The 21713-nt window shown below is 55.2% G+C and overlaps 7 protein-coding genes across 7 annotated transcripts; 3 read left to right on the top strand and 4 right to left on the bottom strand.

The window, feature by feature from the left end:
- Window positions 1–56: 56 nt before the first annotated feature.
- On the top strand, window positions 57–2708 carry PG997_008676 (pre-mrna-splicing factor syf1 protein; the record flags this gene model as incomplete). Its single annotated transcript, XM_066812991.1, has 4 exons — window positions 57–80; window positions 185–355; window positions 422–1300; window positions 1347–2708. The coding sequence occupies 4 exons, from the start codon at window positions 57–59 to the stop codon at window positions 2706–2708; spliced, it is 2436 nt and encodes an 811-aa protein (XP_066668333.1).
- Window positions 2709–3700: 992 nt separating this feature from the next.
- Window positions 3701–4444, bottom strand: PG997_008677 (uncharacterized protein; the record flags this gene model as incomplete). Its single annotated transcript, XM_066812992.1, has 2 exons — window positions 3701–4278; window positions 4420–4444. 2 exons carry the CDS (start codon window positions 4442–4444, stop codon window positions 3701–3703), a joined length of 603 nt encoding a protein of 200 aa, XP_066668334.1.
- A 2788-nt stretch (window positions 4445–7232) lies between these two features.
- Window positions 7233–8136, bottom strand: PG997_008678 (mas3 protein; the record flags this gene model as incomplete). The annotated part of the gene is made up of 3 exons (XM_066812993.1): window positions 7233–7399; window positions 7459–7952; window positions 8024–8136. 3 exons carry the CDS (start codon window positions 8134–8136, stop codon window positions 7233–7235), a joined length of 774 nt encoding a protein of 257 aa, XP_066668335.1.
- Window positions 8137–10846: 2710 nt separating this feature from the next.
- Window positions 10847–12543, top strand: PG997_008679 (uncharacterized protein; the record flags this gene model as incomplete). The annotated part of the gene is made up of 2 exons (XM_066812994.1): window positions 10847–11675; window positions 11735–12543. 2 exons carry the CDS (start codon window positions 10847–10849, stop codon window positions 12541–12543), a joined length of 1638 nt encoding a protein of 545 aa, XP_066668336.1.
- Window positions 12544–13161: 618 nt separating this feature from the next.
- Window positions 13162–15215, top strand: PG997_008680 (uncharacterized protein; the record flags this gene model as incomplete). Its single annotated transcript, XM_066812995.1, has 5 exons — window positions 13162–13243; window positions 13304–13368; window positions 13445–13616; window positions 13681–14660; window positions 14817–15215. The coding sequence occupies 5 exons, from the start codon at window positions 13162–13164 to the stop codon at window positions 15213–15215; spliced, it is 1698 nt and encodes a 565-aa protein (XP_066668337.1).
- A 38-nt stretch (window positions 15216–15253) lies between these two features.
- Window positions 15254–18855, bottom strand: PG997_008681 (phosphatidylinositol-3-5-bisphosphate 5-phosphatase; the record flags this gene model as incomplete). Its single annotated transcript, XM_066812996.1, has 3 exons — window positions 15254–17065; window positions 17127–18599; window positions 18643–18855. The coding sequence occupies 3 exons, from the start codon at window positions 18853–18855 to the stop codon at window positions 15254–15256; spliced, it is 3498 nt and encodes a 1165-aa protein (XP_066668338.1).
- A 1082-nt stretch (window positions 18856–19937) lies between these two features.
- On the bottom strand, window positions 19938–21235 carry PG997_008682 (uncharacterized protein; the record flags this gene model as incomplete). Its single annotated transcript, XM_066812997.1, has 2 exons — window positions 19938–20914; window positions 20971–21235. 2 exons carry the CDS (start codon window positions 21233–21235, stop codon window positions 19938–19940), a joined length of 1242 nt encoding a protein of 413 aa, XP_066668339.1.
- Window positions 21236–21713: the final 478 nt, after the last annotated feature.

A 21713-nucleotide genomic window follows, 5' to 3' on the forward strand; every position in this document is an offset into this window, starting at 1 on the left:
CGACCCCTGCATGCCGGCACGACGACCCAGCTAGGTAGACAAGACATCCGCCTAGTATGGCGCCCATGGGGTTCCCAACGGTTCGACTGTCGTCGCCCGACAGCCAGACCTCCACCTCGTCGTACGTTCCAAGCCACACCTCCGTCTGAAACCGCGTTGGGCTGGAGCTGACTTTTGCCTGCAGAACGACGAAGATGCCGTGTACGAACAAGACATCCTTCGGGATCTCGGCAGCACCAAGCCCTGGCTGGCGTACATCGAGTTCAAGTTGCAGCATGGCACTGTTCACGAGCAAGCCTTCGTCATGGAACGCGCCTGCATTCAGCTCCCGCGGTCCTACAAACTCTGGAAGCTGGTACGTCAAACATCCCTCCCTTGGTCCTACTCCTTGCTCGTGAAAGGCTCCTGACAGCCAATCTAGTATCTTCGGTTTCGAACAAAGCATGTGGCCAAACTGAATGCTGCCATCCACGCCGACGAGTTCCGCAAGGTCAATGCGCTCTTTGAACGAGCTCTGATCCTTCTCAACAAGATGCCCCGGATATGGGAGATGTACCTCAAGTTCCTACTGCAACAGCCTCTCGTGACCCTCACGCGACACACCTTCGATCGAGCGCTTCGGGCACTGCCTATTACCCAGCACAACAGGATATGGGCACTGTACAGGCCGTTTGCAAACTCGGCTGCAGGAGATACGGGTGTAAAGATATGGCGCCGCTACATGCAGGTCCACCCCGAGGATGCCGAAGACTTCATCGAACTCTTGATCCAAGTCGGGCTTTACACCGAGGCCGTCAAACAATATATCAGCATATTGAACAACCCCCGCTTCAACAGCAAGCAGGGCAAGGGTCACTACGAACTGTGGAGCGAGATGGTGGATCTCCTCGTCGAGCACGCCAACGATGTCGAGACGGGCTACGAAACGGGCATTGATGTCGAGCGCATCATTAGAAGTGGTATCGACAGATTCGCCGACCAAAGGGGAAAGCTGTGGTGCGGCCTAGCAACATACTGGGTGAGGAGGGGAAGCTTTGAAAGAGCCAGGGATGTGTTTGAAGAGGGCATCACGACCGTCATGACCGTGCGCGACTTCACCCTGATCTTCGATACTTATGCCGAGTTCGAGGAGTCCGTAATCGGCGCTCTGATGGAGATGGCATCGAAACGAACGGAAGAGGGTACGCAAGACGACGATGCCGACTTCGACCTGGATATCCGCATGATGCGCTTCGAGCAGCTCATGGATCGCCGTCCCTTCTTGCTGAACGACGTCCTCCTGCGACAAAACCCGAACATGGTACCCCGAGTGGGAAAAGCGAGTGGCCTTATGGGGCGACAACCAGAACGAGGTTGTCCAGACATACACCGATGCCATCGCAGCTATTCAACCTAAGAAGGCTGTTGGACCTTTCCACCAGTTGTGGGCAAACTATGCCAAATTCTACGAAAAGGGAGGCGATATCAGGAATGCACGGATCATCATGGAGAAGGCTGTCAAGGTTCCCTTCAAATCGGTCGCCGAACTGGCGGAAATGTGGATCGAGTGGGCGGAGATGGAACTGCGCAACGAGAACTTCGACGAAGCCGTGCGCATCATGGCCAAGGCTGTTCAAGCCCCGAAGCGGTCAACGGTAGATTACTTCGACGAAACCCTCTCTCCCCAACAAAGGGTGCACAAGAGCTGGAAACTCTGGAGTTTCTATGTTGACCTGGTGGAGAGTGTTGGTGGGCTGGAGGAAACCAAGAAGGTATACGAGCGCATTTTCGAACTCCGGATCGCAACGCCGCAGACCGTCGTCAACTATGCCAACCTCCTGGAGGAGCATCAATACTATGAAGAGTCTTTCAAGATATTCGAGCGCGGTCTGGATCTCTTCAGCTACCCGGTAGCATTCGAGCTGTGGAACCTCTACCTCACCAAGGCCGTTGATCGCAAGATTGGCATAGAGCGCCTGCGCGATCTATTTGAGCAGGCTGTGGAAGACGTTCCGCCCAAATTCGCAAAGGTTCTATATCTCATGTACGGCAACCTCGAGGAGGAGCGGGGACTTGCTCGCCACGCCATGCGCATCTACGACCGTGCCACCCAGGCTGTGTCAGATGAGGACCGGGCCGACATGTTCAACTTCTACATCACCAAATCTGCCTCCAACTTCGGCCTACCCTCCACCCGAGGTATCTACGAGCGTGCCATCGCCGCCCTGCCGGACGAGGAGGCTCGCGACATGTGTCTTAAGTTTGCCGATATGGAGAAGCGGTTGGGCGAAATCGATCGTGCGCGCGCCATCTACGGCCATGCGTCCCAGTTCTGCGACCCGCGAACGAACCCAGCCTTCTGGACCAAGTGGGAGCAGTTCGAGGTGCAGCACGGAAACGAGGACACGTACCGCGAGATGCTGCGTATCAAGCGCTCCGTCCAAGCACAGTACAACACCGACGTCAACTTCATCGCCTCGCAGGCCATCGCGCGCCAGCAGCAGGCCGGCGTCACCAATGGAGACGGCGAGGAAATGGACGACGAAACGGCCGATGCGATGGAGCAGCTGGAGCGCCAAGCTCGGGCACCTGTCGGCTTTGTTGCATCCAGCACCGGCATCCAGGGAACTCTGGGTGCTGGGCCTGAGAATGGTGCACCGGCGGCGGCACCCGTCAATCCTGATGCCATTGATATTGATGGCATGGATGACGATGACGATGTGGATTGAGCTATGTCTCTTTGCTTTACTTGGAAGAAGAAGATTAGGTACGATATTAGTAGTTTAGTCGGCGCGTTTCGTTTTCATAACTTGTGTATGTAGTTAGTTAGTTTGCCAAATCCCCGCGCGGTTATGGAATGCATTGCGCAGCGATAGGACAGGACAGGACAGGAAAGGAGAAGGGAGGCCAGTGGAGAGAGAAAGGTGGCAAGACAGGCAAGGCGCCAACTACAATATTTTCCCTTTGCGACAAACTTACTCGGACTTAATTCCTAAGTTTTTGTTTTTCTTCAATGTCTATACCTATGCTACACCAAAAACAGGACTACGAATCCAGGATGGCTTCGGCATTTATCAGGGTTTCTCCCCATCGCCAACCTTACGGCTTATCGCACTTCGTCTTTATTAAGCCTTCCATCGCATGAGCTTTCTCGATTTACAGGAGTTGTTGGCTATTTGCGGTTGGAGGCCCGTTGTTGTTTGGGGCCCGGCGGTTACTTGTCATATCATAATAATGGTCATGTTCTCTGTGTACGGATAAGGAGAGCGCCCTGTCGGATTACTTGTATGTATGTATATCTTCCTATTTTCTTAATACGAGAGAACAATCTGAAAATCGCATGCAAGCAAAATACAACACATACATGCCATGGGGGAGAGCATTGTTGGCAAGGCATTGTTGGAAAGTTTGGGATGAGGTTGTTGTCTTTTGATTAAGACTATCTTTTGAATCTCAAACTAGGTATCGTGCGGAGAGAGGAAGGGAAGAAACTACAATTGATAATACACCAGGATCTTTCCGGAAATCCAGCCCGCCACCACTACATTCGGGAGAGAGCTTTTCCGCAGAAAGTCAGAAAGTAGAAGACGAAGGACACAAATCCGAGATCGCTACTAATCTCCCTGTTTCCCCGTTAGCCGCTCGAATTCGCGAAAGCCATAACCAGCGCCCGGGGGAACGTGTTCATGGGTTGGCTGCGTCGGTGGTCGAGGCCCTGCTCCTATCCCGAGCTCGAGTGCCCCGCGCTGCTGCGCCGCCGTCGCGAATCGGAACCCTCGCCGCCGGCGCCGACGAGGTCGCTGGCCTTGTCCTTGACCTTGGAGAAGCTGAAGCGCTTAGAGTGCTTCTTGTGGAACTCGGCGTCCTTTTCGAGGTTGCGCTCCACGTGGCCGTCGCGCGACGAGGGGGTGGCGAAGATGGAGCCTTTGCGCTGCTGGAAGCGGGAGGGGACGGTTTTGGAGGCGTCTGTGGTACGGGTTGGTCTTGTGTTAGTAAGGAGCTCAAAGTATATCCTGTGTGTGTAGTGTCTTATCTGCTGTGGGTGGGAGGAGGAGAGGAGATGAAAAAGCTTACCCCATTCGTCGGTGTGCGAGTAGTCCTTGGAGCTCTTGCGCTCGCGGCGCTGCATCATGCCGTTGTCGGGATGTTGTACCGCCTCCGGATGGGTCGCCACGGCGTTGCCGTCGCCGAAGCTATCGGCGAACTGGACGCCGTCGCCTTCGTGGTGGTGCTGCTCATGCTCTTGGTCGAGGGCGGCGTGGGGGTTGCGGTGTCCGCCTTCCATGGGGTGGAAGGACCCTGGAGATTGGAAATGCACGTCAGTATCAAGAAGCGTATCGTTTTGCGGGGAGAAGTCAATTCGGTGATGGTTGTCTCAACCAGGAGGGAGAGGGTTGATGGTTGATGCAGCTCGAGGAGGCGGATGACGTCACTACTAACCGTTCTGAGCTTCCATGGTGGCCATTGTGAGTGTGAGTGTGTAAGTGTTTTGTTTCCTGTCGTTCTTTCAACTCTTCGAATGTCGACGATGGTGTGTTGACTGTTGGTCGTACTCTAGCAGAGGTGATGAAAGGGAAGAAGATGGTTTTCAATCTTGTCGAGTAGGTAAATATATAGGTCGGATGCAGAGGTAGGTGGTAAAGATAAAGGAAGAATCAGAATCCGGGGTAACAAAGCGCGAAGCAGAGAGGCAATGCTCTGATATATAAGGTTGGATCTAGGCGAATCTCTTGGACGGCGAGTGACGTCTGACGGAGCTTAAGGGGGTGTGTCTGATCTACGACTACGGAGCGGGCAGCTACGTGATGGCCAAGCCTCGCTTGTTTGGATGTTGCAATATCTCGCTCAAGTGTACCACTATCCCCCTTCCCAGGCTCCCAGGCGGCGCATCACTTGACGAATGAGGAAGCCCGTCCTTATTTACCAGGCGCAGTCGAAGGCATCAGTCGTGGTAGTGGTAGGTAAGCGCGTTCATATTAGTGATACCAATACATGCCACATGATGGCGGTGCCCGCGGGCCAATTCGCCCCTTCCACCCCAACGGTTTCTCCTCTCATTTGGTTGCTCTCGCCAAGAAAACACCTCGTACACCTAGACGGAAATAGAGAAGCTAGAGAAACTAGGTGGTCAAGGTTCAGTATCTGGATGGTGGCCGAAGAAGCATCCAATCAGGACCCAGTATCTCGCAGACAGCTCGGGCTGCTGAGTGACAAGGAATCGTGTCGATGACGATCCCTGGCAGCCTGGTGATGGGCAAAGCTACCTGGCTGCCTGGGTGAATAGATACAGCTGGATAGACACATACTCACCGCCAGCGTGCCAGCTCACAAGTCAATGTGCGGACTAAGCAAGTGCGATGATGTATTGTCCAATAATGAAACGGAAGAGGTTGCGACTTGCAGCCACCTCCAAGGTTAGGTTAGGGAAGAAGTAGATACCAGAAGTAGTTGCCGGATTGGCCCATGCAGATGGAAAGTCCCCGAGAGAGAGCTCTTGAGGAGGAAGAGGGGCAGACTGCAGTCACTCTAATCTGAGCCGCCTCGGTAGATGCGCCGTTTATCCAACCATCCATGGTTGCATTCCTGTTGTCTCTCTGGTAGAAGTTCCTTTCATGACGGATTAGAGTTCGAATGTGGCTTCTTGCGTGACTATCGCGAGATGGAAATGCCACCGCTCGCGTTCTACTACCGTGATGGCCATGCCATGAGATAAAGGGTCGGTGGCTTGCGTTGCATTTCGTTTCCACGTTGTTGTTGATGCCCCGCCTTTGCTCCGGACCCGATCTGCGTGGGGAGGGGGCTTAACTACTAATAGACTCAATTGCTACACTTGGCCGCCAGGTTTACGTATTCACTTCCCTTCCCCAGACGAACCATGTCATAGCTTCCTCCAGCTGTTGCTGCACTATCAGACAGACTGCCGTGCATCAACCTATCAGTTCAATGGCGGGGAAATAGGTCGTATGCGCTAATGTTACTCTCTCATCCACGCTACCCTACAGCTTCAAACTTACCAATAGCACAAGCGAGCAGTGAATAGCGAGTGGCATTTCTCAATCTCTACTGGTATACTTGTAAAGCATGCACCCCGAACATGAACCAGCCCTGCACGAAGAGGCATGCCAAGGGAGGTAGCCCGGCCACATGACGACCGATAGCGTCGGTGGCTGAGCTGCCATGAGGTCTTTTCTTTCGACTCTGTCCTTCACACCGAGAGCAGAGGGAGGCCGGACCAGAAGGGCCGGCCGGTGCATCGGGATTGGCAGACATTCTACCTTTCTTATCTTTCTGCCGTCCGCCGTTTTCTTTCGCTTCGGTGCGATGATGCACTTCTCGTAACTGGTTTGACGTCATGGGCAACCCCTCCACAGTCCATAACAGATTAGCTCATGTTAGACGAAATCTACAGGCCCTGGTCCGGCTGTTACCTACCTACCTACCGTGGCTCACTACTGTGGGTGTGACGAATGGTGAGCTCGCGGCTATGCACGCGTAGATGAAGCGGCGAAAATAGATGGGCAGGGGGCGGAGAATGAAGACGGATACGGAACATTAACGTTCTCGATGTAGGGCTCCGAAGTCTGGAGGTATATTGAGAAGATGGCTCAGGTACTGGCGATGCCATCAACAGGGAGAATAAAGCATTGCTCTTCTCCTACCTGCCTTCAAAGCTACCTCTGACAGCCAGCTGAAATCCGACTGCGCCTCCTTCGTCTGTCGTCAGATTTAACGTGAAAGGTGTTCACTCTAGTGGTAGTGAGGGAGCACGCTTAGAGATGGGCTGTCCAGCCTAGCTAGGTGGCGGATCTCGTGATAGAGCAACATGATGGCATCTCGACCCCACTTCCCCGCAATGTTTGGCCTAGACCCCGGAAATGGTTTACTCCCTATCCCTGTGTTATTAGACAACAGACCGGGATATCGATGCAACTAGATTTCTGGATACCTGCAGTCAAATGGAGGAGTTGCGATGTTGTTTTGAGGGCATGAAATCAAATAAGTATTGGTAAAAGGATTGTATTATGTTCTTCTTGACCCAAGAGCCCGGTAACGACAACCATCGAGGTCGTCCGTCCCACAGAATGGATCGAAGAACCGTTGGAGGTATCTACAGAAAAGGAGGTATAAAACAAAATTATGAGTTCAAAATCGCATATGTACGGATCATCCATCCCGGCCTAGCACACTATCATCATCATCCAGGAATGTGAAGGGTATCATCCTCTTCTTCCCTGTTATGTCGTTTGTGTCGCTTACTCCTCCTCTTCCTCGTCCTCGTCCTCCTCGTCGTACATGCCGGCGAGGTCCTCGGGCGAGAAGGTCTTGGCGCGCTTCTGCATCGCCTTGAGCTCCTGGATGTCGCGCTTGATGGCCTGGGCCAGGGCGCGGCGGGCGGCGGCGGGGGTGGAAGAACCGGCCACTGTTGAGAAGATGCGTTAGTATATGGGGTATAATGCGTTGAGAATCAGACTGATAAACGTACTCTGGACGGGAACGACACCACCGAAGGGCCCAGCCCGCGCCGCGTTCTGGCAGCGAACCAGGCAGACATTGTTCTGCCCCGCGACGGTGCCGGTGCAAGACGCATCGGCCGGGATCGCGGCCTTGAGGGGAAGTCGGTCTTGGCGCCGTCGCGGTTGCGCGAGTTCTCGCCGGGGGGCGACTGGGTGACCTGGATGTCGGTCCACTTGGCCGCGGTGCCGTCCGAGTTCATCATGCAGGTGTAGGGGCCGCCGCCGTCGGCGTTGACCTGGTGCAGCGTCATCTCGACCTCACCGCCCGCGGTGACCTGGGGCAGCATCGTGCCCGTCTCGGCCATGATGGCCTTGGTGCCCGCCTCGAGGTCGTTGGCGCCCCCGCCCACCGTCTCGCCGACGGTGGCTTTGTTGTCGCCCTTGAAGCGGGTCGAGTCCTGCTGGAAGGGGTTGCGGCGGGTGCCGTCGCGGGGGTGTCGGTCTGGACGCCGAGGGCCACTGGGTAGATGTGTGAGTATTTGGTGTTCGAGTGATGGTTATAAGAGATTGGCTTGAGAGTGGGTTGCTACTTACTGCCAGAGCCGCCGGCGTTACCGACGGCCTTGATGATGGCACCGTGACCAGCCACGAGCTGGGCGGTGGTCATGAGCCCGAGGGCGACAATGGCCTTGAACGAAGACATGATGATGATGATATTGGCTGGTGATGATGTTGATGAAGAAGAGGCGGGATGAAAGTCGCAAACAGAAAGACCTGACCGGCAGGAGAAGAAGTAGAAAGAGAGAAAGGGAGAAGGTGAAGAGGAAGGAAGAAGCGGAAAGAGGCTGGATGGATGAAATGAAGCTGCTGATGATGCTGATGATGGTGGAAGGAGAAACACAAATACTGCCGGACCAGATGCCCTTCTTATACAAATCATCGACCAGATGAGGTCTCGTGTGGTGATACCCTCCGGCATGTAAGTTCCGGTTCTTGTAGAGGCCGCTCACGGTCCTCGTCGGTTTCTACGACATGGCAAGGAGTCTTGCACGTTCCCCAGAATGGCTACGACAAGCAGGCCTCCGAGCATCTCTTACACTCTAACTTCCACACGGCATCAATGAGGGAGGCCAGGAGGCGAATGGGAAACATAGCTTCACTTCTCATGCACAGGAGTAGTCGAGGAACATCGGACGACGGTGAGAATGGTCAAGAGGAACAGTCGCCCTGCATCGGAAGACCTTCTAGCCAGCCCGCTTCATGGGATGGCGCATGTCCGAGCATCAACAACTTGCCCATAGTTGAGAGGAACCCTGGCATCGTAGGCGGGCCAGAACACTGCGGGGATGGAGATGATGGAGATAGCATATCACATATTCCGGCCGAACAACCGGCCATTGCAGTGATTGCGGGGGATATACTATGAGGCTCAGCAGTAATGATATTGAATACCACTCATAGGGTAGTAGCCTGGATGCCTGTTGACACCTGCTGGTTAGCCAATCGCATTCGAGACAGTGGACTACTACTGAACTACCAAGCTTTCCCGCAATCGCCCGTCAGAGGGCAGGGGAGGCAGCTTGTCGATCTCAACGGAGCCGAGTTGAGCTTGGCCATGTCATTCCGTAGTTGGTGGATACGCCACAACAACCCCATAGCATGCACAGGCAGGAGGTTCCTGCTGCAGGGGAGAGAGGGCTTGTCGCGGAAGAACGTGTCACCGTCGATAGCCTGAACCGAGCGTGGACGCCACAGGATGTCACCACGGTTTTGCGTGATCAGCTCAGGCACCGGGGTGGCAGTGATCAGCCAAGGGTGAATGAAGAGTTGCTTAAGCTTAGAGGGAGCTGGTTAAGGTTCGGGGATGTTTCCCGCCGGCTTTTAGTTGCGATTGGTCAAACAGAATAAAACCGGGCTTGTGGGGGTTGAAACCGAACACCCCTAGAAGGCATTAGCTTAGGCGACGCTGCACGCCACGGACTGCCACCTGAACCGACGACAGGTTCGCACGTTCATCACGTTTAGCTAATACTCTTGAAGAGCCAATGAGAACTGAGGATTTGCAGCCGGGAGGTCTTGACGTTCACCTGGATGGCCATCTTGGCAGGTTTCATGGCCATGATTGCCGACAGTCTTCCGGACCGTGGGCTGCAATGGTTGATGCTACTGCTCGTGAGGCCGAGAGGCCTAAGGTTAGGAGCCACAAGGAGCAACTAAGCAAGACCTGATGTGACTAACGACAGGGAACCTTGCAAATCGAAACTGCAGCTGCGGAATGCAAGCCGGGACGATACGTTTTGTCGAAAATGTTTGCTCGTGTTACCCCTTCTGACAGGGGCACCGATGTGGTAATCATGAAACCGACATGGTACAGCAAACAGGAACGCGAACCAGCAACTCCAGTCGACTTATTCTTTGCGCTAGCTGGCAGTTAGGTTGATCGCTCGAGTTCTGGCAGCCTTCAATGCCGTTTCGACAACCTGAAGAAGACCCGGATCTAAGCCATCGAAACGTGCACAGCCCGCTGGGTGGACCTGGCATGTCAAGTCTTGGATGGTGCCGCGATATCCAACTTTAAGCGATAGGAAGAACAAGATGCGGTTGGCTTCTTGAGCACTGTCCAAAACATTCAACCAGCCCCCAGCTTGTAAGAACAGGGACCGCGATACAGCGTGAGCATTTGTCATTCTGCTTGCTCCATGATGCAATAGAAAGAAGAGACCGGCCGAGATTACCTTGTGATGAACGCAAAGCAAAACAGGCAGCGTAGTTAGGCTGAAGACAGACCATCATCATTCGAGACGGTCATGGTGGACACCTACTTGAAGTGGATGTTTGGATGTGATGATGGGCTTCCTCCAACGGCCTCAGAACCTGCCATTTTCCGGCGCATATAACCTTACAACCTTAGTGACTACAAGCTTATTCCAAAGGTGGGAGACGACTTCAGGTGGGGGCGGGGCATTTTCCTGCTAGAAAGTACCAAGCTTGGTGGCTGACAGTTGGCAATGACTTCACTCGAGCTCCGACCAGCTTGCGCCAGCTGCTCCCGGTGTTTGGGATTGGCCAAGCCTGCGATAGAAGCCGCATCGGCTCAACCATAGAACAAAGACGTGCAGCTGAACTGCGTCCGCATCCCAAGACGACGTAGATAATTCTCACTCGAGAAGCCCATCCCTGGTTGCTACATTGCCAATCCTACCAAGCCCTGCTTCGACTTTTCTGAAGCGTGAGAGCTTGGTTCTGGATTCTCATATCCAACACGATTTTCATGACTCCAATGATCTGAGTCATCTGAGAAAAAGCCGATGAGGCATCCCTTATTGCGATACATCTTCACCCACCCGGTCTTTCGGTCCGTTTCTGGATCACGCTACTCTGACTTTATCTCTCATCCCATCATCAAGGCCCTCATGTCCAAGCGAAAGTCGGACGCTTCGGAAAAGGAACACTTCGCTAGCCGCCCGCCACAAATACGGAAGATGGCACAACCCACGGCTACCACCACCATCCAGCTGACGCCCCAAGAAGAGAGGCTGAAGTCGCTTCTGCTCGAAGTAGCCCGTCATGTCGACGAGACGCAGGAGGGCAGAGACCCCGTCATCCTGCGCTGGGCGGGAGGCTGGGTCCGCGACAAGCTGCTGGGCATCCAGTCCCAGGACATCGACACCGCCATCAACGTCATGACGGGCGCGCACTTCAGCGCCGAGATCGTGGCGCTGTGCAAGATCCCCGAGATGGTGGAGAAGCACAACGTGACGGAGACGGACATCGGCAACCTGCACAAGATTGCGGCGAACCCGGAGAAGTCCAAGCACCTTGAGACTACTACCATCAAGCTGTTCGACTTCGACGTCGATTTCGTCAACCTGCGCAAGGAGACTTATAGCGAAGACAGCCGGAATCCCCAGGTAGAGTTTGGCACTGCCGAAGAAGACGCACTCCGCCGGGACGCGACGGTGAATGCGCTCTTCTATAACCTCAACACGGGCAAAGTCGAGGATTTCACTGGTGGCCTGGCCGATATGGACAATAAACTGATCAAGACCCCGCTCGATCCCTTCCAGACCTTTATGGACGATCCCCTTCGAGTGCTGCGTCTGGTCAGATTTGCCAGCCGGCTTCAGTTCACCATTGATCCCAACGCGGAGAAGGTGATGGGCGACAGCAAGGTGATGCAGGCTCTGCGTCTCAAAATCAGCCGCGAAAGGGTGGGTGTGGAGGTAGAGAAGATGCTAAAAGGTAAGAACCACGTTAGCTTTGATTATGTGGCAGACTTTGGTTATAACTCATTTCGGCAGGCGACCACCCCAGAGACGCGCTGGAACGCATCAACACCCTTGGGCTTTACCATACCGTTTTCACTGACCCAAGCAAGGCTGATGCGCCGAAACCTGACATCTCCAACTGGCGAACAGTATACGAGTGTCTTGACCGACTGAGGGAAGCCCGGACACCAGGTTCTATCTACGATGTGCTCGTCCACACGAAGGAGGCGGCCTACTTTAGCTGGGTGATGGCCGCCGTAGTGCCTTGGTCTCCTTTCGTCAATAGCTCCCAAAAGCCGGGCAAGCAGCCCCCTCCTTTCGCCACGCTCGCCGCGAGGGAGGGAATCAAGGCGCCCAATAAGGTATGCGATGTCATCACGGGTGCCGAGAAGCATCGACCTGACATCATGGCGTTGAAGAATGCCGTCTGCGCAAAGGAGCCATACATTAACGAGCGAGACCGGTTCGGCATGGCCATCCGGCACTGGGAGGCTCGCGGCGGCCAGTGGCGGCTGCAGGTGCTCTCGGCGTTCTTGGTGGAAGCCTGGCAGGTTCTCGACGCGACGACGAAGGACACGGACAAGGAGCGGGAGTTCCTGAAGGGGTGGCAACTGTTCTTGGACCACCTGCAAGAGATGGACGTGATGGAAGCGCCGATGCTCAAGCGGCTCATTGACGGGAGACAACTGGCCAAAGAGTTGGGCGTGCGGCCCGGCCCGTGGATGACGCGCGCTCTGGAAGTCTGTGTGGCGTGGCAGCTGCGAAACCCGGAGGCGACGGACCCGGCCGGTGCTGTTGAGGAGGTCCGGAGTAGGGCGGATGAGCTGGAGATCAAGATCTAGGTTCCGTTCCGGAGAAGATTCGCTTGCTTGGAGATTGGTAGGGCGGAAAAAGCGCTTACACGATACCCATAGACTATGATTGGCCTGGAATACACTTTGTTTTTCCGGCTGCACATGTTTTAATCTAACGGTCGGTAATCTCAGGGTGACATGTTGAAGGCGAATTGGACTTTGACGCTTGATGGTCTTACCGGACCAAATGGGCCAGGGAGAAACAAAACAACGCACTGATGACAGGGATGAATATAAACCGGTCTATTTAGAATCATATACAATATAGTATTTTAAGACCCAAATACTTTTGCTGAAAACCGTCAAGTTGGGAAAGTTTTACTCATGGCAATTCTTTGGGTGTTCAATGTTCAATGCTATGCCCCACATGGAAATGTCGTACCTCCAGTAACTTGCCGCTGGCAGTTGGCCTCCACATTCTCTCAGCGCACTTCAAAGCAACACACTCAAAGGAAGAAGCAAATCGGACCAATGCTTAAGTAGGTATCTGTCTACCCTTTCTCTCAATCCTTAAAACCAATCATCGCGGCAACTACCATCATACGCAGCTGCACACAAGTTTCTGTTTCGCGTCTGCGTTGCTTTGGCCTGAGCACCGAAAAAACGATGGACCAGATTGTAGAGGCCGTCAAGCGGTGCGATGCGACTGGATCATCACCATCCAGCACTTGCCCGGAGCTTGTTGAGCGTGAGTATGATGATCCCTTGGCTCACTTTCATGAGGGGTGCTAACATTTACTGTTTCTAGATGTACCCTCTGGCATGAAAGTGCAAGACATTGCAGCAGGTTTGGACAAATTGTCGTCCGTGTCGGTCAGTGAGAACCAAGGAACTGCGTTTGATGCTTTAAGGAGACGAACAAATGATAGTTTGCTGACCTCCGTCACAGGATACCGTCAAATCTCTCCGTGTCATTCAGGCCTGTCTCGACAGCAAACAGGATGATCTTCAAGAAGAGACCGAGGACATATCTTCATCGCTGTCGGAGATAAGTGACTATGTTGGTCGCATCATCCTTCCGGTTGTGCAGACCTCAAATGGCGATAACGACGACGATGATGGTATATACGCACCCTCGTCAACATAATCCCAGAATAATGAATAGCATGTTGACCTTTATCATAGATCCAGCTTCTGCAGCCCGTAAACAGTTCCTATTCAAAGGCGAGCTCGGCCTGAACATCCTGCACACCCTCACCACTCACCACCCTTTCACCCTGAGCCCCTCAGCCCTGCTCTCCGTGGTAGCCTACACCAAACCCCAGGATTCCTGGACAAGCGATACCTCAGCAGATACCGCACGAAGTCTGCTACAGTCGCAGTTCTCCCAAGAACCTCCCGCAGGGAAGAAGCTAAACAAGGCCGACTTCATCACCGACACGCTCCTAACACAGCACCTGCGCCCGCTCTTCTCCAAGTCTCGTCCCGCCACCGTCACCGCCTCCGGCCGCAAAGCCGCCTTCGTCGAGGAACAGCCATCGACGGTTCTTGAAGACAAGGCCGCCAAGGCGTGGAAGTATAGCCATGTCTACGCTATAACCGCCTTCGAATGGGCCGTGACCGCCGCTGCTACCACTACGACCACCACGAACACTACTACCAAGTCCGGTGCTGCTGCACCAGTACCGCTACTGGCGCGGACCTGGCACATGTTCACCCCAGTCCTCCTAACTCTCCTCGACGAGTCCGAGACCCCTCTCAAGGTCCGCGCCCTGAGCATCTTCGGCGCCTTCTGGTCAGGCTGCCCGCCAGGCCTCATGGACCAAGTCGGCCTCGCCTCCGTCTTCGAGGACGCCGTTTTCCCGGCCGTGCACTTCCTCCCCAACATCACGCCCGAGGCTGAGTCCCGACTCATCCTTAACGCGGCGTACCCGGCCTTATTCCAGCTTGCTGGCCTACGGAAGGCGGCAGTTGACCAGGATGACGATACAGCGACGGTGGCGTTGACTACGGCACAGAGAAAGCTGCTAGACCGGATCATCCGCGAGGGAATCTTGACCGGCTACTTCCACGCCAAGGACCATATACAGCTCACGTCTGTCTTCTGCGACAAGTTAAGTTATGCTGTAAACGGGATGGGTATATTGAGCGTGAAATATCTGAAGGTGCGCCTCTCTCTCTCTTGCTTCCCATCTTCTCTCTTTTCCCTCCCTTCCTTCCTCCTCCCAAACGCCAATAAACAATGATAGCTGCAATTGGCAAAGCAAAAGGCATCTAAAATCATACGCATGCTGACAAAAGCGCCTCGTGCACACATACAGGACATCCTCCCCATGGTATCCGAAATCATGACCAACCCCTTTGGGACCAAGCACACCCAATCTCTACTGGCCGCCATCCAGCTCCTGCAAGCCGTTTTGCGCTGCTGCTGGCCGCGTATATCTGGTCACCAGAATGAGATCATCCGGATCCTCACGGTCTGCTGGCTAGCCATCGCCGACGAAGATGCATGGGCATCGGACAACTCTACACCGACTAAAGAGGACCTTGAGGCACAGATGACGAAAGCAGCCGCCATGTTGTCCTCGATCATCCGGAACAACACGGACGACCAAGAGCAACCAGACATGAAGCTCGACGATCTCGTGTCTCCGCTCATCAAAAAGGAGCCTCTACTCGCGCCCTTGTTCGCGCACCATGCTATATCCCCAGTAAACTAAGTAGGTATATGTTATGTACTCCATAATCACTCAACCAATCAATCAACATACTGCTGAAGCGACTGCACCTTGAGACCCATGCCGCTCTCGCTTGGCAGCGGCTGCTGCTTGAACAAGCTCTTGCCGCGCAACCATTTTCGATAAGCCTTGTACCGCTTCTTGGGCAGATCCTCCTCCGTGACCGTGAGCGGGTTATCCCCGACACGCAGCAGATCCCAGTACGCCGCCAGATCTTGCTCTTTTCTCGACAAGGAATCCGGCACATGGGCAGCAGCAGCACCAGTACTCCCATCCATGGCAAACGCCGAAGCATCATGAGACGAAGCCGCCGTATGACTGTTCGCCCACGACGCCGACAGCCCATCGACCTGCCAGCTCCCGTTAAGATACTCGCGGTACTCAGACGCATCGACATCGGCCGGCGCCTCATTGGACGAGACCACCAATGGAAGTGATTGTGCATGCGAGATATACCGGGCGTAATCATCCATATCCTGCGCGTTGACCGACGGATGCAGCGACTCGTGCACCACCTTCGCGAATATGAGCTGGGCCTGGGCCGACTTCTCGGCGGGCGTCTGCTTACGAGCCGCGTCCAGAGTGCGGCCGACGCCCACGCCACCGTTTGTGGTGCTGCTGTAATAGTTGTTGCTGGCGCGGCTGTTGTTGTTACTGCTGTAGTAATTTCTCTGGCGGGTTTCCTTCATGATACTATGAGGCACGGCCGTCGCATGCCCCTTGTTGTTGTCGGCCACCACGTTGGGCTGCAACCAGCGCTGAATAGATATGCCCTTATTATTGCCCATCCTCTCGCTCATGACCGATTCCGTCTCGTCCATATCTTCGTCGCCGTTTCGGCGTCGCAAACGCTCTTGCGGGTCTACAATCGTCACCTCCTTTTTGGCCGTGGACGAGTTCTTCTTCCTATTCTGACTGAGCTGCTGATTGTTCGTATTGTTGTCGTGGTAGTACTGTTGATCGTTTTGATACTGCTGCTTCTGCTTCTGTCGCGGACTTGAATGAGGATCTGGAACTCCGCCACCGCCGCTTGTATTGCCGCCCCGCTCTCCTCCTTCGATGCGGACTCGGAAGGGACTCAAGTCGTAGCGCCCTTCCTGGGTAGACTTGAAGGGTATGTACTTGATGGTGCTGTTCATCTTGTAAGGGAACATCTTGAGGAATGAGGACAACGTAGAGGGTCGGTAGTATTCGAGCCAGTAGTCGTCAAAGAAAGAGGCAGGTTGCTTCCTCATCATGGCCATCTTCTTCTGGTTCTTCTTGCCATTAGTAGCCTCGTCGCTATTATCAGCCGACGAAACCAACAGCGGCGGCGGCACGTAGGGCGCCAGGCTTTTGCGCTCGAGGAAGCGCGGCGTGAACCAGCGGATGTAGTCGTGGTGGACGTGGTTGGACCAGGCGCGGGGATCGGAGTGATGGAGGTAGTAGTCGGTCGCGAGGTCCCAGAGCATGGGCTGGCCTAGGGCGAACTTATAGTTGCCCAAGAACAGATTGTAGGCCTCCTGGCGTTGGCTGTCCATGAAGGAGTTGTTATAGTACCGCTTGAAACTCTCAATCATGTCGCGGCTATGAGAGGTCCATTGGTTGATCTTGCGGTACGTTTCCATGGTGTTGACAAGCTGAGAGCCGCCGTACTGGACCGCTATGGTATCGCCGTGGTCGTGGTACATGTGCGTGAACAAATTGACGGCATCTGTATCATAATCAATACTAGTATCGGCAAGGATACCCAGGGCATGTAGTTGGTGACCGAGAGCCCTTTTTCCAATCACAAACTGCGCGGCGTTGGTCCGGTCGAGGCAGTCGATGCAATTAGTGCGCGCCACGCCGTTCTGCACATGCGTGGGGGGAGATATCGCCATCGCCGTTCTGGAAGAAGCCGGTTGTTGTCACCACGTTCTCCGCGATGCTCTCAAGGGTGCCAATGACGTCCTGGTCGCGGCTCTTGGCAGCCCGGCTCATATCCCACGCCTTGTATATGATCTTGTGGTCGTCGGGCAGGAACTGGTTCAAGTAGTTGACGCAGTTGGTATACTCGTCGAGCAGCTTGCTCTCGCGCGGCGTGCGCTCGCGGGCTTTGACGAGGTTGAGGACGTAAATCGGGGACCCGTAGCGATCGAAGAGGTTGTTGAAGTGCTGCGCGGCCGCGGTGTAGAAAGGGTCGACGAGATTGAGCTCAATGGGCGGCTTAGGCGTGACGCCGATATTGTCTTGCGTCCAGTAGAGCGGGATGCTGCCTCTGTGTTGCACGTAGGATGTGAATTGGGGCGATGCGAACAGCTTGGGGCCAGGCGAGTGGAAGGAGGTGGTGAGAGATTCGGACACTATTTGTTCGGTCTCGACATCGTTGGCTACGTAGCCCAGGTCGTTGGCTCCGCGCTTGAGGAAGCGAGCGCCAGCGAAATACCGAGAACGCCGCGCAATAATGGTGATGTATGCACTACGGCCGTATATGGACAAGGCAGCTTGGTCTATATAGCCATGGATAATAGGCCGGCACCAATCGAAGGCCTGGGGAATTGCCTCTTCGGCGGGCTGCAATAAATGGCTATTCCATACAAACATGGAGTTGAAGTCATCGTTGACAGTTCCCGGCAGTCCATTGGCCAGCGCAGTGCGCTCGCGACTGATATTGTGCTGCAACGTTCGCGTGATGTCGTACGAATAGCTGTAATAGAAGGATCTCGTGAGGTCGAGGTTGTTGAGGATACCCAAGAAGCGAGGTTCTTCCGTGTTGCGCACGTCGGGTCGGAACTTGGCCGGCGTCAGAGGAATGAGCTCGGTGCCGTCGACTTGGTATACGTAGTGGCCGCCAATCATGGCGACGGTGCTCTTCTTGGTGATCAGCAGCATGTAGTAGGGGCCCGTGAATTTGATGAAGCCCAGCAGGCCCCAGGTGGTACAGCGCTGCTTGATGCCTCCCGTGCCTTTGTTGCCATCGTCGATGGTGTCGAGCAGAGCGTTCATCTCCTTCTGGCTGTAGATGATCTTGTCGTCGGTGATGGTGAGCTCCGAGTCGGGCTCGTGGGTGTTGCGATCGACCTTGAGGATGCGGTAGCGCTTCTCGGTGACGTCGCCGCCGACAATGTAGTAGCGGCTCGCCGTCTCGTAAAGGGTGAACTTGTGCATCCTGTAGAAGAGGCGCGTCATGGAGCGGCCGTCGTACTCGTCGGCGGGGGCGTCTTCTTGTCGCGAGGCGGCGGGGTCGTCGGGGCTGCGCGTGCGCACGAAGGGTTCGGCCACGGCTGGCTCCTCGTCCGTGTCGTCTTGTGCCGCATTGCCGGTGTTTCGCTTCGGGGGAGCAGTCTGCGACAGCGTCTCTTGACTCGCGTTGTTCTGCAGCAAGGGGGAATACCGGCTCTGGGGCTAGTACGGGCGGCAGCTGGGAAGGTTCGGTCGGGGTCGCTACTGCGGCGGCTGCTGCTGCTGCTGCCGCGTCGCTGTTGCTGTTGCTGTCGGCGCGGGTGATGCCGTTATTGGCGGAGGGATCGATTATGTTGCTGCTCGTCAGCAGGCTACCGCCGTTGTTACTGGGTTTTGCCGCGGGCCCGGGCTGGGTTGGAGTCTGGGCGGCACTGGTGCTCGCGGCCATCAGGCCCTCGGCTTCGAGCACATCCCCCATGTCTAGCAGTGATTTTCTTTTCCGTCTCACCTAGAGTATGCACCATGCGGGCAGTAGTCTCCTTCCTGTCTAGTTTCCGCGGCCGATCCTTCACCGCCCCCGCCTGCGCGCGAGAGGTTGGAGTAGGCAAAGGTCCAGGCGGCCGGCATGTGTTACCCTGCCGAGCGTTCTGCAGTCATCACTCCGAAAGGGCGGAGTTTCGGACGAAGATCAGAGGAGTCGACCACGAGAAGGAGGCGCTTGGCGGCTCATCGGCGCATCACTAATTGCAAAAAGAGACAGAGTGGGTGTGGGAGTGTATTGCGACTAATGTGGTGTATCCCTCAGATGCTGGGAAGCATGACGCACGATTGATTGTTGGTAGAGGATCACTGGTTCGTCAAGTGTCACAGGCGCTGGAATGGACGAATGGTGGTGGGGCACGGCGGCCAACGGCCTCTCGAGTTGGCGGGGCTAAAAGCTGCTATGCAGCTATCATCGCGATGGCCATCGATCGTGCTGAAACACGCCGAAATGCTTATTTGATGCTTCAGCCTGCCAGTTGATCCTTACATATACTCCAGTAGCTGTTTCCAATTGAGCGCCCTCGACCACGGAGATTTTCAGACCACACACGTTTGGACATACGCCTTTTTGAAGCTTAAGCCTAGTCCTGAGATCCCTAGATACTGCTACGTTTTTGCGTGTTTTTGAACAGGCATAGAAATATAAACTTCACCTTTCACCTTAGTCCTAGAAAAGGGCAAGCATTGCGATACATGTATTCATGTTATTCATGTTTCTGAGTAAATCTATCATCAATGGCTGTTTCTAGTTGGTTCCATGGTCTCTTGACCAGTAGGAGTAAAACGAAAGCTAGAATAAAAAATGCAATAACGCCATAACCATGGTATGTATGTTGGTTGGATGCTGCTGGCACTCCATAAAAATTCTATCAATTTGTTGGTTGAACGGTAAAATTCGAGGCACACCAACACCTTGTGCCAGCACCTTCCGTTCTATTGCAAATAAATTTCGAAAGAAAAAAGAATCTGCAATTTTTTTTATCGATTTTTGGATATCGGGTCTCGGCCTCCCGGGCATCACCCGAACTCGATCGGAGGCATGGGGTGATTGCTGTTCTTGCCCTCGACGGAGGTACCGCTCAGCTTCGAGGCGACCCAGCGCATCAGCCTCTCCCAGACGGCCAGGAAGCTCTGGAACATCTTCCTGATGACTCCCCAGAGCCACTTGAAGACGGCATCCCACGGCACGAAGTAAGCGGCGGCGGCAGCGCCGACGCCCAGCATCGTGGCCGGGCCGGCGGCGAGGGTGATGGCCTGCGGGAGACCCGCAGCGCCGATACTCAGGGCCGCGGCGCCGAAGTGGTACTCGACGAACATGCCGCCGGCGGTGGCGCGCATTGACTGCGCGTTCTTGGCGCCCGTCAGGATGCCGATGATGTGGCCGATGGGCTTCTCCCACTTCTCCCACCACGGCCGCTCGGGCCGCATCGCCATCTGCGTGCCCCGCTCGTCGTAGCACAGGTGGTCCTCGTCCGGCGTGTGGTGCAGGCTGTTGAACAGCTCGTACACCTCGTTCTTGTCCGAGTTGGACAGCGACAGCGTGTACGAGTCGCCCCAGCCGCCGCCCGCCGGGAACAGCTTCGGCCGGCTCACGGTCTGGTCCGCCGGCTGGGCGACCTGGACCTCGCGGCTCACGGGTCCGCCGTTGTTGTAGGCCGGGTCGTTGAGCACGTCGCTCTCGATCCGGATGCCGACGCCGCGGCCGAGGTAGACGGCGTGGCTCTGGTGCTGCTTGGCTTGCCACTGGTCCAGGCGCGTCTTGGCGTACGTGGAGGAACCCGCGATGAGGAGGGTTCCCGCGGGCGGGCCCAGGCTGGTGTCCTCGTGCCGGAAGATGCTCAGGCTGTTCATCTTGGCGCTGACTTTGAACTCGAGCGTGTCGAGATCTTGCCCCACAAGGAGCGTGAGATGACGGGGCGCGCTCTTCTCAGATTGCACCAGCTCAATGGTGGACTGGAGCGATCGCGGGCTCGTAATCTTGACAGTGGTTTTGCCTAATGCCGGCTTGTTAGCAAAGCTGATATGCCAGGGAAATAGTCATGCAACTCACCCTTCCAGAATTTCAATTTGGAGCCCTGGAGCTTGCGCTCGAGTTCGGGCACCGCAGAGGAGTTCACCACGGCGATGATGGCGCGCGCCTTGTCGGTCCGGTCCTCTTTGATGATGCGCTTCAGGCTGCTGATCTCCATGCGCTGTTGCGACCGGGAGTCCGACGACGACACCTCAGAGAGGGCAGCGCCGCCTTTGCTGGAGACCTCCACAGTGGCCGCGCGCTTCTTGCTGCGACCTTCTTTGGATGGTACTTTGGGCGCCATGGTGTCGGTGGGGGTGGTGGTGTTGCCACAAGCCTCTATCGACAGCTAAGTGATCTAGGCCTGCAGCGTGGTGTGTAGTGTTTCGTTTCGATAAAGAGTGTGTTGAGAGATGGGACTGAGGAAACGAAAAGAAACATTAACATCTCACGGCGGGCGGAAAACCATGGCCGTTTTCATAGTTTGCCGTGCCTTGCTTGCTTGGGAGCTTAGAGCTTAGACCCGGTGTGCTATGCTATCGTGCCATGCTATTGTCCGGGGGCGGCGCTGGCCCAAGTTGACTCAAATCAAATCAATTTCGCTCCGAGGAAGCGGTCTGCATCTGGTGGATCGCGTGTTGTGGTGCGCTCTGATACGCTGCCCGCGCGCTCGGGGCTGAACTGACCAATTCGCGGCCAGGAAGCCAGGCCTGCCGGTGGAGGTTATCGCCCGTCCTATTGCTCCACGTAAACACCGCTCCTCCCCACCGACACTTATGCAC

The sequence above is a fragment of the Apiospora hydei genome (genome assembly GCF_038363865.1).
Source record: "Apiospora hydei strain CBS 114990 chromosome Unknown utg000006l_segment0_segment0, whole genome shotgun sequence".
Taxonomy (NCBI): Eukaryota; Fungi; Ascomycota; class Sordariomycetes; order Amphisphaeriales; family Apiosporaceae; genus Apiospora; species Apiospora hydei.